Here is a 16,396-nt window from a genome sequence, read left to right as displayed (position 1 = left end):
TTGTGGAAGTAACCTCCTAAGCCGATCGCTAACAAGGTGACCGGCTGCACTAAACACTCTTTCGGAGTACACACTGGAGGGGGGACAACTTAGGTAAAATAAAGCCAGTTTGTGCAAGGGCCTCCAAATTGCCTCTTTTTCCTGCCTGTATATGTATGGACTGTCTGACATGCCTACTTGGATGCTGTCACTCATATAATCCTCCACCATTCTTTCAATGGTGACAGAATCATATGCAGTGACAGTAGACGGCATGTCAGTAATCGTTGGTAGGTCCTTCAGTCCAGACCAGATGTTAGCACTTGCTCCTGATTGCCCTGCATCACCGCCAGTGCGTAGTTTTGGAAATGTTATCCTTTTCCTGGCAGCTCCAGTGGCGATAGAAAATGAAGGAGGAGCTGTTGGCAGGTCATGTTCCGCTTGACTTGACAATTGTCTCACCAGCAGGTCTTTGAACATCTGCAGACTTGTGTCTGCCGGAATGAGAGATACAATGTAGGCTTTAAACCTAGGATCGAGCACAGTGGCCAAAATGTAGTGCTCTGATTTAAACAGATTGACCACCCGTGAATCCTGGTTAAGCGAATAAAGGGCTCCATCCACAAGTCCCACATGCCTAGCGGAATTGCTCCATTTTAGCTCTTCCTTCAATCTCTCCAGCTGCTTCTGCAAAAGCTTGATGAGGGGAATTACCTGACTTAGGCTGGCAGTGTCTGAACTGACTGCACGTGTGGCAAGTTCAAAGGGTTGGAGAACCTTGCACAACATGGAAATCATTCTCCACTGCGCTTGAGTCAGGTTCCCCCTCCTTTGCCTATATCGTAGGCAGATGTATAGGCTTGAATGGCCTTTTGCTGCTCTTCCATCCTCTGAAGCATATATAGTTTTGAATTCCACCTCATTACCACCTCTTACTTCAACTGATAGCAGGGCATGTTCAAGAGTGTTTGCTGGCGCTCCAGTCTTCAGCATGCGGTTGCTGAATGCTGAAAGTGGTCCGCAATTTTTGGGGCCACCGACAGCATCTCCTGCATGCCCCTGTCGTTTTTCAAAAAAATCTGCACCACCAAATTAATTGTATGTGCAAAACATGGGATGTGCTGGAATTTGCCCAGATGTAATGCACGCACAATATTGGTGGCGTTGTCCGATATCACAAATCCCAAGGAGAGTCCAATTGGGGTAAGCAATTCTGCGATGATGTTCCTCAGTTTCCGTAAGAGGTTGTCAGCTGTGTGCCTCTTATGGAAAGCGGTGATACAAAGCGTAGCCTGCCTAGGAACGAGTTGGCATTTGCGAGATGCTGCTACTGGTGCCGCTGCTGTTGTTGCTGCAGGACACAGTACATCTACACAGTGGGCTGTCACAGTCATATAGTCCTTAGTCTGCCCTGCTTCACTTGTCCACATGTCCGTGGTTAAGTGGACAGTGGGTACAACTGCATTTTTAGGACACTGAGGACACTTTTTCTGACGTCTGTGTACATTCTTGGTATCGCCTGCCTAGAGAAGTGGAACCTAGATGGGATTTTGTACCGGGGACAAACTACCTCAAGCAATTCTCTAAGTCCCTGTGAACTAACGGTGGATACCAGATGCACATCTAACACCAACATAGTTGTCAAGGGCTGAGTTATCTGCTTTGCAACAGGATGACTGCTGTGATATTTCATCTTCTTCGCAAAGGACTGTTGGACAGTCAATTGCTTTCTGGAAGTAGTACAAGTGGTTTTCCGACTTCCCCTCTGGGATGACGATTGACTCCCTGCAGCAACTACAGCAGCGCCAGCAGCAGTAGGCGTTCCACTAAAGGATCCATCGGAGGAATCCCAGTTAAGAGAGGACTCCTCAGACGTGCCAGTGACATGGCCTGCATGACTATTGACATTCCTGTCTAAGGAGGAAATTGACATTGAGGGAGTTTGTGGTGTGGTTTGCAGGAGCTTGGGTACAAGAGGAAGAAGGGATTTAGTTGTCAGTGGACTGCTTCCGCTGTCACCCAAAGTTTTTGAACTTGTCAATGACTTCTGATGAATGTGCTCCAGGTGACATATAAGTGAGGATGTTCCTAGGTAGTTAACGTTCTTACCCCTACTTATTACAGCTTGACAAAGGCAACACAAGGCTTGACACCTATTGTCCATATTTCTATTTAAATAATTCCACACCGAAGAGTTGATTTTTTGTATTTTGACCAGGCATGTCAATGGCCTTATTCATCCCACGGACAACAGGTGTTACCAGGGTGCTTGACTTAAACAAACCACCTCACCATTAGAATCCTCCTCGTCAATTTCCTCCTCAGTGCCAGCAAAACCCATATCTTCATCCTGGTGTACTTCAACAGTGACATCTTCGAATTGAATATCAGGAACTGGACTGTGGGTGCTCCTTCCAGCACTTGCAGGGGGTGTGCAAATAGTGGAAGGAGCCACCTCTTCCCATCCAGTGTTGGGAAGGTCAGACATCGCAACCAACACAATTGGACTCTCCTTGGGGATTTGTGATTTAGAAGAACGCACAGTTCTTTGGTGTGCTTTTGCCAGCTTAACTCTTTTAATTTTTCTATTGGTAAAGATGAGTGCTACCATCGTCATGTGAAGCTGAACCACTAGTCATGAGGAACATAGGAGAGGGCTTTAGCAGTTCCTTGCCACTCCATGTCGTAAATGGCATATTGGCAAGTTTACGCTTCTCCTTTGACAATTTTAATTTAGATTTTTGGGTCATTTTACTGAACTTTTGATTTTTGGATTTTACATGCTATCTACTATGACATTGGGAATCAGCCTTGGCAGATGACGTTGATGGCATTTCATCGTCTCTGCCATGACTAGTGGCAGCAGCTTCAGCACTAGGTGGAAGTGGATCTTGATCTTTCCCTATTTTACCCTCCACATTTTTGTTCTCCATTTTTTAATGTGTGGAATTATATGCCAGTAATATATCAATTGCAATGGCCTACTGGACCGTACTGCTATATATTATATACTGGTGGTCAGCAAAATTCTGCACTGTCCTCCTACTATATATACTGCGCACATATATCTGGAATTAGATGGCAGTAATGTCTGGAATTAGATACCACTAGATAGATACCAGATACCACTGTGACTGGAATGATGATGACCTATGCACAGTGACAGGACACTACCACAGCACCCTACAGAGGCAAGATGCAGCACAAGACACTGGACTTTTAGTCACAACAATGCAGCACTGACACTGAGCATAGATATTTAGCACTGTTCAGGATACTAGAAGTGACACAGAGCTGCTAGATACAGCAATGGGTTACTGTACTGTACTACTATATACTGGTGGTCACCACAATGCAGCACTGTACTACCATATATACACTGGTCACCACAATGCAGCACAGATATTGAGCACTGACCAGGATACTAGAACTGAGTCTGACATGGAGCTGCAAGATACGGCAAAGGACTACTGTACTGTACTACTATATATTGGTGGTCACCACAATGCAGCACTGTACTACTATATACTGGTCACCACATTGCAGCACATATATTGAGCACTGATCAGAATACTAGAACTGAGTCTGACACGGAGCTGCAAGATACAGCAATGGACTACTGTACTGTACTACTATATACTGGTGGTAACCACAATGCAGCACTGTACTACTATATATACTGGTCACCACAATGCAGCACAGATATTGAGCACTAATCAGGATACTAGAACTGAGTCTCATATGGAGCTGAAAGATACAGCAATGGACTACTGTACTGTACTACTATATACTGGTGGTCACCAAAATACAGCACTGTACTATTATATCAGGGGTGGCCAACCAGTCAGAAACAAAGAGCTAAAAATTGTTTTAGGCACGTCAAAGAGCCGGCATTGAGCCGCAGGCACACATGCAAAAACGGTGTGTGGCCTCGTGCCTGCTAGGCCACGTCTCCAGTATAAAATACATTTAAAAAGCCAGATACACATAAAATAAATTTTTAAAGCCAAATCCAACATAAAATACATTTAAAAAGCCACTTCCACCTAAAATAATTGAGAAAGAAAGATCCACATCAAATATTTTGAAAAAGCAAGATTCACATAATACACTTCAGCTCCCCCATGTGTCACTTCAGCCAGCTACCTCATGTGTCACTCCTGCTAGCACACTCCTACAGTATGTCACTCCAGCCAGCTCCCCCATGAGTCACTCCTGCCAGCACTCTCCTGTGTCACTCCTGCAAGGACCCTCATGTGTCTCTAAAGACCCCCCGAAAACACACCTTGTGCCATTGCAGCAGCCCCTTATGTGTCCTCTTTTTGCCAGTGGGTGTCTCACCTCTAGTATCTGGCTCTCTCAGATCTCAGTCCCCATAGTGCTGCTGCATACTGCTGACTGTCTGATTGGAGTGCAGCAGTTTCCGGATCTGTTGTGGTCACGTGACTTTGAGTGTCGAGAGCCACATTTGAATAAAGGAAGAGCCGCATGAGGCTCAAGAGCCACAGGTTAGCCACCGCTGGATAAGGGAATAGATTTACTAGAGATGTGTACAGACTCCCATGTTTTGGTTTTGTATCTGTATTAACTTTGTGTTTTGTTTTTTTGTATTGCCAAAACCAACTTCATATGTTTCGATTTTGGTTTTGGATCTATAAACATATTTTTTTTTATTGCTAAACTCAAATAATTTTGGCCTTTTTTATTCCTAGTGTTATTAACCCCCGTAACATGAATTTCCAGACAATTTTGACCACCTTACAGCTCACAGCTGACAGAGCAGCGGCAAAAACACACAGAAGTTTATAGCACATCTATGAAACACTGCCACACAGCAGTGGCAGGAAAGAACAGTGGTGCGAGATAAAATTGTCCTTGGACCCTTCCACCCACCTTTATGTTGGATATTAAAAAGGACAGGCACACTTTAACAACTGAAGTACTTCAACGACAAGGACTGCCACTTCTGTTGCTTAAGTGCTTGGTTTGTATAGGACCCCACAAACCAATTTGTTGGAAGAACTACCTCCGATCACTAATAAGGAGGTTGATGTGAAGGTGTTAAATATATTACAATCTTGTAAATCAGGTTGGTTTTGCCTTGTAAATGATTGCCACTCTAAAAGTATGGGCAATCTCGGCCGAAATCCCGGACCTCGGCAAACTCAGATCTTATTATATTTTCCACCAAAAGATTTTACTTTTCTTTGAAAATGGCAACTTACAGTGGCAAATCACACCATTTACATTTATTATGTCAAAAACTGCGAAGTAACACAGCTTGTATAAAACAAAACTTTTTTTTAAATTGGCAACTCCCAGTGGTGAATAGCACCACATATATTTGTTAGGTCCTAACAGCATACAGCACATACAGCTTGACAATACAAAATGTAAGGGCTTGTATTTTAAAGTGCTGCTTGGATTTGTAAGTCTGAGTTGGTAACAGCAAAAGCAGGAGCTGGAAGCCGAGTGAAAAGGAGGTGCAGTGAGCTGGAACAACTGCAACTGCTAAGTGGAGTATAGGTGCCGCAGGAGAGAGTACTATGGCTGCATAAAAGTGACCAAGAACCGCACAAAGATAGATAAGTATTAGCCACCTTAATTATTGTATAAGTGAGATTGTTTGTCTTCTACTTATTATTTTTGCTGCTTTTTCTTTGAGAGTAACAGGGAGTTAGACCTTACAAACAATATGGGAGGGGCTGTGATTGGGGACCTCACTCAGTGCATGTCGTGCAAGATGTATGCACACCTGGAGCTACTGGCCCAGTGTGATTACATCTGCACGAGGTGTGTGCGAATGGTTGCCCTGGAAGCCCAGGTAACTGAATCTCGAGCTAAGTTTAGACAGAACGGTGGAGGAGTTGCGGGAGGGGTTGCTTTTAGAAGAGGATGATGATCAGATAGCCAGCTGGGTCACAGTTAGAAGGAAGAAAAAGAGGGGGAGGCTCGACATCTCCGAACTATCAAACCCGAACAAATTTGCCCGACTGGACAAGGAATCGGAGGATGATAGTGAAGAAATGACGGTGCCGGAGGAGACTGCTCCCTCTAGCATCCAGAGGAGCGGTCCCTCTGGCGCGGTTGGGACAAAAGATAATGAGGTACCTAGTCATGTGGTGGTGGTAGGGGATTCTACCATCAGGAAGGCAGATAGGGAAATCTGCTACCGGGACCATGATTGCCATACAGTCTGTTGTCTCCTGGGTGCTCGGGTACGGCACATCGCGGACCGGGTAGATAGATTGTTGGGAGGGGCTGGGAAAGACCCGGCGGTCTTGGTGCACGTTGACACCAATGACAAAGTTAGCGGATGGTGGGATGTTCTTAAGAAAGACTATAGGGAATTAGGAAAGAAACTGAAGGCAAGGACATCTAAGGTAATATTCTCAGAATTATTACCCGTGCCACGCGCTAGTCCAGGGAGGCAGAGGGAGATTAGGAAGGTAAATGTGTGGCTTAGGGATTGGTGCAGGAAAGAGGGGTTTGTGTTCCTGGAACACTGGGCGGACTTCTCAGTCAGGTGCCATCTATTTTGTCGTGACGGATTGCACCTGACTGAGGAGGGGGCAGCAGTGCTGGGGGGAAGGATGGTTAGAAGGTTGGAGGAGATTTTAAACTAGGAGCCTGATATACGGGAAGATATTCAGGAGGGGACTGTAGACACTGTCGAGACATTATGGGTAGAAATTGCATGCAGGGAAAAAGGAATAAAAAAGTTAGTATTGGGTGTATGCTATAGGCTGCCTGGTATCAACGCATCTGATGAGGAATTGTTACTAAAGCAAATTGAAAGAGCAGCAGGAGTAGGAGACATAGTAGTGATGGGAGATTTTAACTATCCAGAGATAAACTGGAAAAATGATTCATGTGATACTGCTAGGGGCAATATGTTTTTAAACACACTTAATGATAACTACTTAGTTCAACTAATTGAGGAACCAACTAGGTACAATGCAATCTTAGACCTGGTATTAACAAACAATGGGGATTTGGTATCAGGTATTATAGTAGGGGAACCCATAAGAAACAGCGACCACAAAATGGTCACAGTCAATATCAGTTTCCATAAACAGCCCTATACTGGCTCAACTAGGACTCTAAACTTTAACAAAGCAAATTTTGATAAGATGAGGGTATTTTTCAGGGATATTGAATGGGAAGGTTTGTTTTTAGGAAAAAATACTACGGAGAAATGGGAGGTACTAAAATTCCTGCTAGGTAAAAATACACTCAAATTTATTCCTACGAGCAGCAAAAAAAGGAATAAAAATCATAAACCGATGTGGCTTAACAAAAAGATTAAGGAACTTATGGGCAAGAAAAGGCGAGCATTTAAAAAAATACAAATCTGGTCCCGATGGTTTTCACCCAAGGGTTCTAATGGAGCTTCATTCTGAACTTGCAAAACCGCTATTTTTGATCTCTAAGGATTCAGTAATATCAGGTATGGTTCCCAAAGACTGGCGTATAGCGGAAGTAGTGCATATATTTAAAAAGGGAAGTAAAGCTGAACCAGCTAATTATAGACCAGTTAGTCTTACATCTATTGTGGGGAAAGTATTGGAAGGTATTCTAAGAGATAGTATTCAGAAGTTCCTTGAAGTCAATATGGTAATTAAAAGGAATCAACATGGGTTTATGAAAGACAGATCCTGTCAAACCAACTTACTTGGCTTTTATGAAACAGTAAGCGCAAACCTAGATCAGGGTAAAGAGGTGGATGTAATCTTTTTAGATTTTGCCAAAGCGTTCAACACTGTACCATATACGAGACTTATCTACCAGCTACAAGAATCAGGGCTAGGAAGCACAATACCCACTTGGGTCAAAAACTGGTTAGATAATAGGGAGCAGCGCGTTGTGGTTAATGGATCTTTTTCAAATTGGACTGAAGTGCTAAGTGGTGTGCCACAAGGATCAGTATTAGGACCAATATTTTCATTAACGACCTAACAGAAGGTCTAGAGATCACGGTGTCAATCTTTGCAGATGATACCAAATTGTGTAAAGTTATAAATGCGGAGGGGGATGCTGAGTCGCTTCAGAATGACTTAGTTAAATTAGAAGCTTGGGCAGCAAAATGGAGAATGTGCCTCAATACAGACAAGTGTAAGGTAATGCACTGTGGTAACAAGAACAAAAATAACACCTACCTACTAAATGGGGTAAAATTAGGGGATTCTGTACTGGAAAAGGACTTAAGTGTCCTCATAGATAGCAAACTAAGCAGTAGTACCCAAAGTATGACTGCAGCAAGAAGGCTAATAAGATATTAGCATGTATAAAATGGGGAATTGATGCTAGAGACGAGCGTATTATACTCCCGTTATATAAAACACTTGTGAGGCCACACCTTGAATACTGTGTACAATTCTGGGCACCTTGCTACAAAAAGGATATCCTGGAGCTAGAAAAGTTTCAAAGGCGGGGAGACCAAACTAATTAAGGGTATGGAGATGCTGGAATACGAGGAAAGGCTTGCAAGACTAAGCATGTTTACATTGGAAAAGAGGAGATTAAGAGGGGACATGGTCAACATTTACAAATATATAAGGGGACAATATACAGATCTTTCGCATTACCTGTTTTTGGTTAGATCAACACAGAGAACTCGTGGACACTCGTTCAGGTTAGAGGAGATTCCACACAATACGGCGTAAAGGCTTTTTTACGGTAGGGACGATACGTGTTTGGAATTCCCTGCCTGAGGGAGTTGTAATGGCCAACTCAGTCAACACCTTTAAGAATGGGTTATATAAATTCCTAATGGATAAGGATATCCAGGGTTACGTGGCATAGTCACGCACTATGGTTATTATAAAAAAGAGGGGTTAGTTGGAACGGCCGTCAGCAACTTCAGTCAAACTTTTATACAAAATAATCGTGCATAGGAGACCACAAATAAGTTGAACCCAATGGACAATTGTCTTTTTTCAACCTTAGATACTATGTTACTATGATACTGCTTATATTTATTATAATATCAACAAAGGTACAGTACAGGGGAGCACAGCACACACACAACTTGTGTAAAAATACAAGCAATATTTTTTAAATGACAACACAAAGCAGCAAGTCAAATCTCTTACATTTTGTCACAAAATGGAGGTTTACAGTGCTTCCCAGTCTCACTTTAACCTACCTGCGGTGCAGTCCAAAGTGCTGTCCGCTATTCGCTGGTCGATCCAGCGTCCCGTGTTGTCAGTCACAGCATCCATTTCAGGATAGTTAAGCTTCGGATCCTTCCCGGCCTCTGAAGCCCAGCCTGGACTACTGCATGTTACTTCCTGATCAGCTGACTCTGCAGAGAACTCTCCAACCAGGTAGTGTTTCCTTGACATGTGATCCCTTCAGCCTATCTCCAGAGACCAAGGGGTATATACTCCAGTTTTTTTGTCCTCAAGCCTGTAGAGAGCTCCTGCAATCTCCTACTTAAAGAGATTACCAGCTTCAGCACTTCCTGACTCCTATCTCCAGGATATCTGCAAAACCTGTACCATTGGTTATCTCATGTCCAGTATATCTGCCAATCTGCACTGCTGGTTATCTCATTTCCAGGATATCTGCAAACCTGCTCTGCTGGTTACCCTATCTCCTGTGTACCTGTAAACCTGCACCGCTGGTCACTGCAATCTCCAGGATATCTGCAAGCCTGCATCACTGAGTATCCTATCCAGCTATCCCGTACTGCTGGTTCAATCTCAGCTTCCAGCTATCCAGCTATCCTGTACTGCTGATTCAATTCCAGCTATCCAGCTATCCTGTACTGCTGGTTCAATCCCAGCTTCCAGCTATCCTGTACTGCTGGTTTAATCCCAGCTTCCAGCTATCCTGAACTGCTGGTTCAATCCCACCTACCAGCTATCCAGCTATCCTGAACTGCTGGTTCAATCCCAGCTTCCAGCTATCAGTTTTCTACCACAAGTGTCACTCAAGTATCATTGCACTGGTATCCTCAGTGTTCTAGTTCCTTGTAGTTGTACAAACACCTGTGGCCAGCCATAGACTTTAGCTGGACCTGCCATGTCTGTATGAGCAGGCCATATATCAAGCCCACACTATTCCGTCCTTGGGACTCCAGTCAACTAGCTACTTGACCTAGTCCGGTTCCACAAGTACCAACAGCCGTGACACATTTACTATGTCAACAAAGGTGCATTCAGGTATGGCCTGTGGAGTCACAATGCAGTACCACTGAAACACACTTAGACAATAGATGTACCTAAATTCTTGCACTATAATAAATAATAAATTACTTGTTTACTGGCTGTATTGTAATCTAGTTCAGCCAATATTAGCAACACTAAGCAGCATTGGAGTGTATGGACACAGTGAACAGTGATAGGTCAGGTCAGCTCAGCCACTAGAATGGATGGACACAGTATACAAAGATACTTGTATGTATATGTACAGTATACTGTATGTACTGTATATGTAGACTTTGGCAAAATACTGATTATGTCTTGATTTCTGTGTCTTGATATGGATCTTTTAGATATGTCGTGCTGTTGTATTGTAATGAAGATGTGTGACAATATTTGTGAGCATCTATATCTGTTGCATCCATGAAGTATTTTTTAATTTTCATTGGTTTTATTTATTTTTTATAATTGCCTGCATAATCATTACATTTTATGTTTTACCCAGGGACATACTGGGAACAAAATTCAGCCCTGGCATGCTTTTTACACACACAGAAAAAGGCCCCACATCACATGGGTGTGCCGTAAGTCAAGGGGGTAGTGGCCTTTTGGCATGCCCAGTTTCAACATGGCAGCCAAGCAGAGTTCTGGGAGGCAGAGCTGTTCAGCCAGTCTTTCAGGTGGCCGGACCAGCCCATCAGGCCATTGGCCTTTCTGGCTTTTCCAGAAGTGCCAGATCGCAAGTCTGGCTGTGGTTTTACATCATCTTCACCTATGCATGCACAATCACAAGTTTCCCTGTTAGCACTCTTGACTTTCAAGTGATGAAATTAGTCACTAACAGATTAGCAGAATACAAAAGAGTAATAAAATAACACCCAAGCGCATAGCTACCATAGGTGCAGGAAATGCAATTGCTATAGGGCCCAGAGCTGACAGGGGCCCGCCTTTCTTGTTACAGTTACATGTGTTATATACATTTTTCACCATTGGTAGATAGATAGGGGCCTTACAAACTTTTGCCTTTGGGCATGCAATATATCTAGTTATACCCCTAGACCTGGTCATTGTAATGTGGGTTAAAATTAACAGGAGAGCATTAAAATTTTACATAAATATGCACTGAGGCACTATAATGTGTTACAATATGAAATGAAGACACTATAGTGAGACATAATATTAAATGGGGGCACTGTATGCTATAAAGTGAATTAGGGATACTGTGAGGCATAATATGTACTGGCAGCCCTACAATGTGATATAATATGAACTAGGGCACTATTATGGTTCATAAAATAAAGTAAGGCACTACTATGGGGCATAACCTAAGTAAGGCACTACTATGGTCCAGAAAATGAACTAGGGCACTACTATGGGGCATAACATTACCAACTGCAGTAGAGAGGTGTGTTTTGAGAAGCATTGGGACAGGGCCCGCTTCATAATGTTGCTATGTGGCCCACAGTGTTCTGGCTAGGCCACTGATAACACTCAAACATTTATCAGCAGCAGCATTTATCGGCATGTCAGTGCCGCCCCCCCCCTGCACAAATACAAAAGCATTGCACAGCGGCAATGCTTTTGTATTTCAGGAGTAACTCCCAGCCAGTGCAGCTCCTGCAGCTGGCCGGGAGTTGTTTGTTGCTGGCCGCAGCAGCTGCATGAGACGTCAAGCAGCTGCCGTGGCCTGCCCCCCAGATGGTCCGGCCACGCCTGCATTGGCCTTGCCGTACCTCCTAAACGGCGACTTAATGCCGCCGTTCCGCCGCCTCCCGTCCAGCAACCGCCTCTGTCTCAGAGGCGATCGCTAGGTAGCGATGACTACCATGCGCCAGCGCAGTTCCGACCCGATTGCTGCACTGCAACAACCTGTAGCGAGCGATCGGGTCGGAATAATCCCCTAAATGTAACAATTGCTACCATTTATCATTTTGGTATTAATTAGCTTTTTGTTTTAATTCTGCACTTTTCTTACTCTACAATGTCCTTTCCTGATTAAAATTTTTAGAATATTCAGTTTCTCTACCACATTTCTTATGAATATCTGTAAAATGTACTTTGAAACATATTTAATGTATGCTTGAAATTTGGGATCCCTGTTTGTTTAAATTGATGGGTAAAATAGTACACATCATGTCAGTCATGGAAAGTAAGGGTTTCTTAATTATATTTCCAACATGGAACTTTTTGACTTTAAGGTAAACTCATAATGCAGTAAATAATTATTCCACTGTTTGTGCCTCATTCTGCTTACAGGACGTTTTCCATGGACTACAATCAGACTGCTGACACAACTATCACTGGATATACTCTATTGTCTACAGTCAATCAAATAATGTCAATCATTTTCTACAGTGTCATCTTTATATTGGGAATTCCCGGGAATGGCTTAGTGATCTGGATTGCCGGATTCAAGATGAAGAATGTCACTGCTGTGTGGTTCCTCAATCTGGCCATAGCTGATTTCATATGCTGTTTAATCCTCCCTTTGAAAATTGCAGACTGGGCTTTGTATTTAAAAGGAGAAGTTGCCTATACACTATGTAAAGTCAGTACCGGCATAATGTATATTACCATGTGTGCTAGTGTAAATTTTCTAGTCGCCATGAGTATTGATCGCTGTGCATCGATAATGTGGCCAATTTGGTCTAAGAATCATAAAACACCAAAATGTGTCCGCAGCATCTCAGTAATAATTTGGGGTTTGAGTCTGACCTTAAGTCTTCCTCATGTGATTTTTAACCGTGTGTATTTTGATATTTCAGAGTGTATGGGAAAATTAGATTTTCATATATATACCTCTGACATGAACAAAATGAAAATCACCAGGTTGGTTACAATGTTTGTGATCCCTTTCGTTATCATTCTAGTGTGTTATTGTCTGATATTTTTTAAACTTATACAAGTTAAAAAATCAAAAAAGTCTCAGCGACCGTACAGGATTATCACAGCAGTTGTTACTTGTTTCTTTATCTGTTGGTTTCCGTATTACACTTGGCCATTAATACCAGTGCATATCAAATCTTCAGATATAGATAATACAGTGTATGCAATGTCTGTCTGCCTGGCTTACTTCAACAGTTGCATTAATCCCATCCTCTATGTCTTCATCGGCCGAGACTTTAAAGAGAGTTTAATGCGTTCAATCCCATCCAGGTTGGAAAGTGCTATCTTCGAGACCTCTCATCCGTCTGCAAAAGAAAGAGAGAGTTTTATTTGAGTTGCTCCCAATAGGAATGTTTAAAAAACACCCAACTCACTGTTATGTTCCACATTCACAAGTGCAAATTACTGTAAGTGCTACTAACTCCACAAAAATATCTTGTTGAATGTACAGAATGGTGAACACAGAAACATGTGAAAGTAAGCAAGATATGCGTACATCTACTCACACTTTGGGGCTAGTCCGCCCCGCATGTCAGTCCTGCCCTCCCTCGCAGAAGTGCAAAGGCATCGCACAGCAACGATGACTTTGCACTTCAAGAGTAGCTCCCGACCAGCGCAGCTTTAGCATGCTGGCCGGGAGCTACTCATCGTTCCCTGGCCCGCAGCGACTGCATGTGACATCACGCAGCCGCTGTGACCCGCCCCCGTTCGGTCCGGCCATACCTGCGTTGGCCGGACCAAACCCACGAAACCGTCCATTCCCGCCCAGCGATCGCCTCTGCCTGTCAATTACACTACGGCACCGGCATATGCGCAGTAGAGACCCGTTCACTCGGCTGCATTAAAACGCAGTGAGCAAACGGGTCAGAATGACCCCCAAAGTTATAAGAAGGTGGAAGCTCCTTGAAGCTACAAAGAAAGAATATAGATGAGGTGCCTACTGCCATGGATATCTGAATCAGATCATTATCGTAGGTTTCTCCAGTTTATAGGATTTAAGTTCAACTGTACATATCCTTATAGTTGTTACACTTCACTTGTTAGTATGATTCTAAAAATCATGTTACACTAATTAATATGATGTCATGTGTGCTATACATCATTGATTAATTCTTTAACTGTACTTGTGAGCATGATTATAATTGTCAAGTTTCACCAGTTAACATGTACAGTATACTGTATACAGACTTATAATTGTCACATCTCGCTTCTTAACATTCTGTACTTGAACAGTGTATTAAAATACTATTCATTAAACGCGATGTAGATATGTTTTTTGTAGCTCACATCACAGATGTAACTAGACATTTTATCATTCGGGTTGAGAAAAAACACCAGTGACCCCCATGCCATTTTGGTAGGGTTATAGTAGTGGTGCATGTATTTCACACCTCGGCTATGACTGTTAGTAATTTTGGTGGTCTATCTCTGCTGCTGTGTTGAATATGATACAATAGTTTCCTGTAGCCCTGTTATGCCGCTTTCAGACTGCCTGAGGCGGGTCACACCCAGGAGCCTGACACGGGAGCTCTCAGGGTGCGCCCCACCGCTGCTGACTGCAACCCGGCATATATTGCCAGGTTGGTGACATCAGCTGTTGACGTGGCGGGGGCAGTGCTTGGAGATCACATGATCTACAAGCGCCGCCCATCCACTCACAGTGAACTGGTGCCGGGTCGCATCGACCCGGCTACAGTTCACACCGCACAGCGAGCCAGGTTGAACACATGTTACAACCCTACTCGCTAGCCGAGTTGGAATACCCGGTACTTCCACCCTGGTACCTTTCAGACCACACATGAACACGGGTTATGTGCATTCATGTGACAATAACCCGTGTTCATAGGTGGCGGTCTGAAAGGGGTAATACAGATGTATCCTATGTCACCATTGCTCAAGTCGTACTAATCAAGCTTATTTGTCACGGTATGTAAGCATGCTGATACACCAGAGGGTACACACAATGCAATGAACTGCTTAACCGCATGGTGGCCATTGCTCCGATGAGGAAAACGACAGTACTGTTTTCAATATCAGTGCACGGGAGTGGTTCTACCGTATAGCAGGTACTGACTTGGTGGCAAATCAAATACTGTATGGACAGTAAAGCTCAAAATAAAGGTGGGGCAGCAACATTTAATTTTTTTTTTTTAATAAAACCCCATAGGCTTATCTATGCCATGAACTATAGGGGTTATTCAGAGATGTTAGTAAACAAAAAAAGTAAGCAATTGGACAAAACCATGCTGCACTACAGGTGGGGCAGATGTAACATGTGCAGAGTGAGTTAGATTTGGGTGTGGTGTGATCAAACTGAAATCTAAATTGCATTGTAAAAATAAAGCAGCCAGTATTTACCCTGCACAGAAACAACATAACCCACCCAAATCTAACTCTCTCTGCACATGTTACTGTACATATGCCCTAACCTAAACAACCCCTCTTCGCATGTCAAGGTTACAAGAGACTCTGCTAATGTTGGGCATCTCTTTTGCTGGAGGTACATTCTAGTCCCATTGCATATTAAGATGCATTTTGACAAAAAAAGGGGCCCAGTGATAGAATTATGTAACCCTTGACCCACATTGATAGTCAGTATAAGGCAGTATGTTTGTGTGTTGTAGGATGAGAAGAGAACATTTTGCATGTGATTGAAGTGTAACTATGATGGAAATTACAGACCTCTCTCATCTTTTTAAGTGGATCAACTTGCACAATCAGTGGCTGTCCAAATACTTTTTTGTTCCACTGTATATATATATATATATATATATATATATATATATATAAAACTCATGTATCTATTATTTATCAATAAACTGCAGTTCACATGTAGGGGGTTATTCAGAGATGGACGCAGACTCTGTGTTCGCATGCAGCAGCTATGTCCTTCGGATCTGCACATGCACACTGGGGGTAATTCAGACTGGATCGATGCAGCGGCATCAATCGCAGTCTGAAGTCCTTTAGGGAGTTAACACAAGCGTCGGGCATACTGCACGTGTGCACCCTGGGAGCACAGTGAGATGCTAATAGTATCTTAGGGCTGCAATTGCCTCTGCTTGATTGACAGAGGCAGTCACAGGGCGGGAGGGGGCATGCCAACAGAGCTAGAACGCTGTTGGCGGGGTGCAATCTGGAGGGCTGTCCGGACCGTAGCATGGGCGGGCTTCTGCAGCTGCGTGACATCACATGCAGCCACTGTGACCCAGGATGCAGCAGGTAGCCACCTGCCAGCACAACTAGGATGCGCACTAGCTACACTGACAGGGAGCTACTTAGTGGGAAAGAAAGCATCGCCACCATGTGATGCTTTTGCACCCCTGTGGAGGGGGCGGGTCAGGGACTGACATGCGGTGCGGACTAGCCCTGTGCTGGACATC

General features: G+C 43.5%; 1 protein-coding gene across 1 annotated transcript in view; it reads left to right on the top strand.

Annotated features, from left to right (window-relative positions):
• LOC134965179 (C3a anaphylatoxin chemotactic receptor-like) overlaps positions 1-14,100 on the top strand; it is a 37,813-nt gene extending 23,713 nt beyond the window's left edge. Inside the window, exons 6-7 of the mRNA XM_063941695.1 lie at positions 4,974-5,045; positions 12,462-14,100. Coding sequence (XP_063797765.1) covers positions 4,974-5,045; positions 12,462-13,347 — 958 coding nt within the window. The 3' untranslated portion in view covers positions 13,348-14,100. The remainder of the gene's footprint in view (positions 1-4,973; positions 5,046-12,461) is intronic.
• The last annotated feature ends 2,296 nt before the right edge of the window (positions 14,101-16,396 follow it).

Source organism: Pseudophryne corroboree, chromosome 10, assembly GCF_028390025.1.
Source record: "Pseudophryne corroboree isolate aPseCor3 chromosome 10, aPseCor3.hap2, whole genome shotgun sequence".
NCBI classification, from domain to species: Eukaryota; Metazoa; Chordata; class Amphibia; order Anura; family Myobatrachidae; genus Pseudophryne; species Pseudophryne corroboree.
This window is presented reverse-complemented; position numbering and strand designations above follow the sequence as displayed.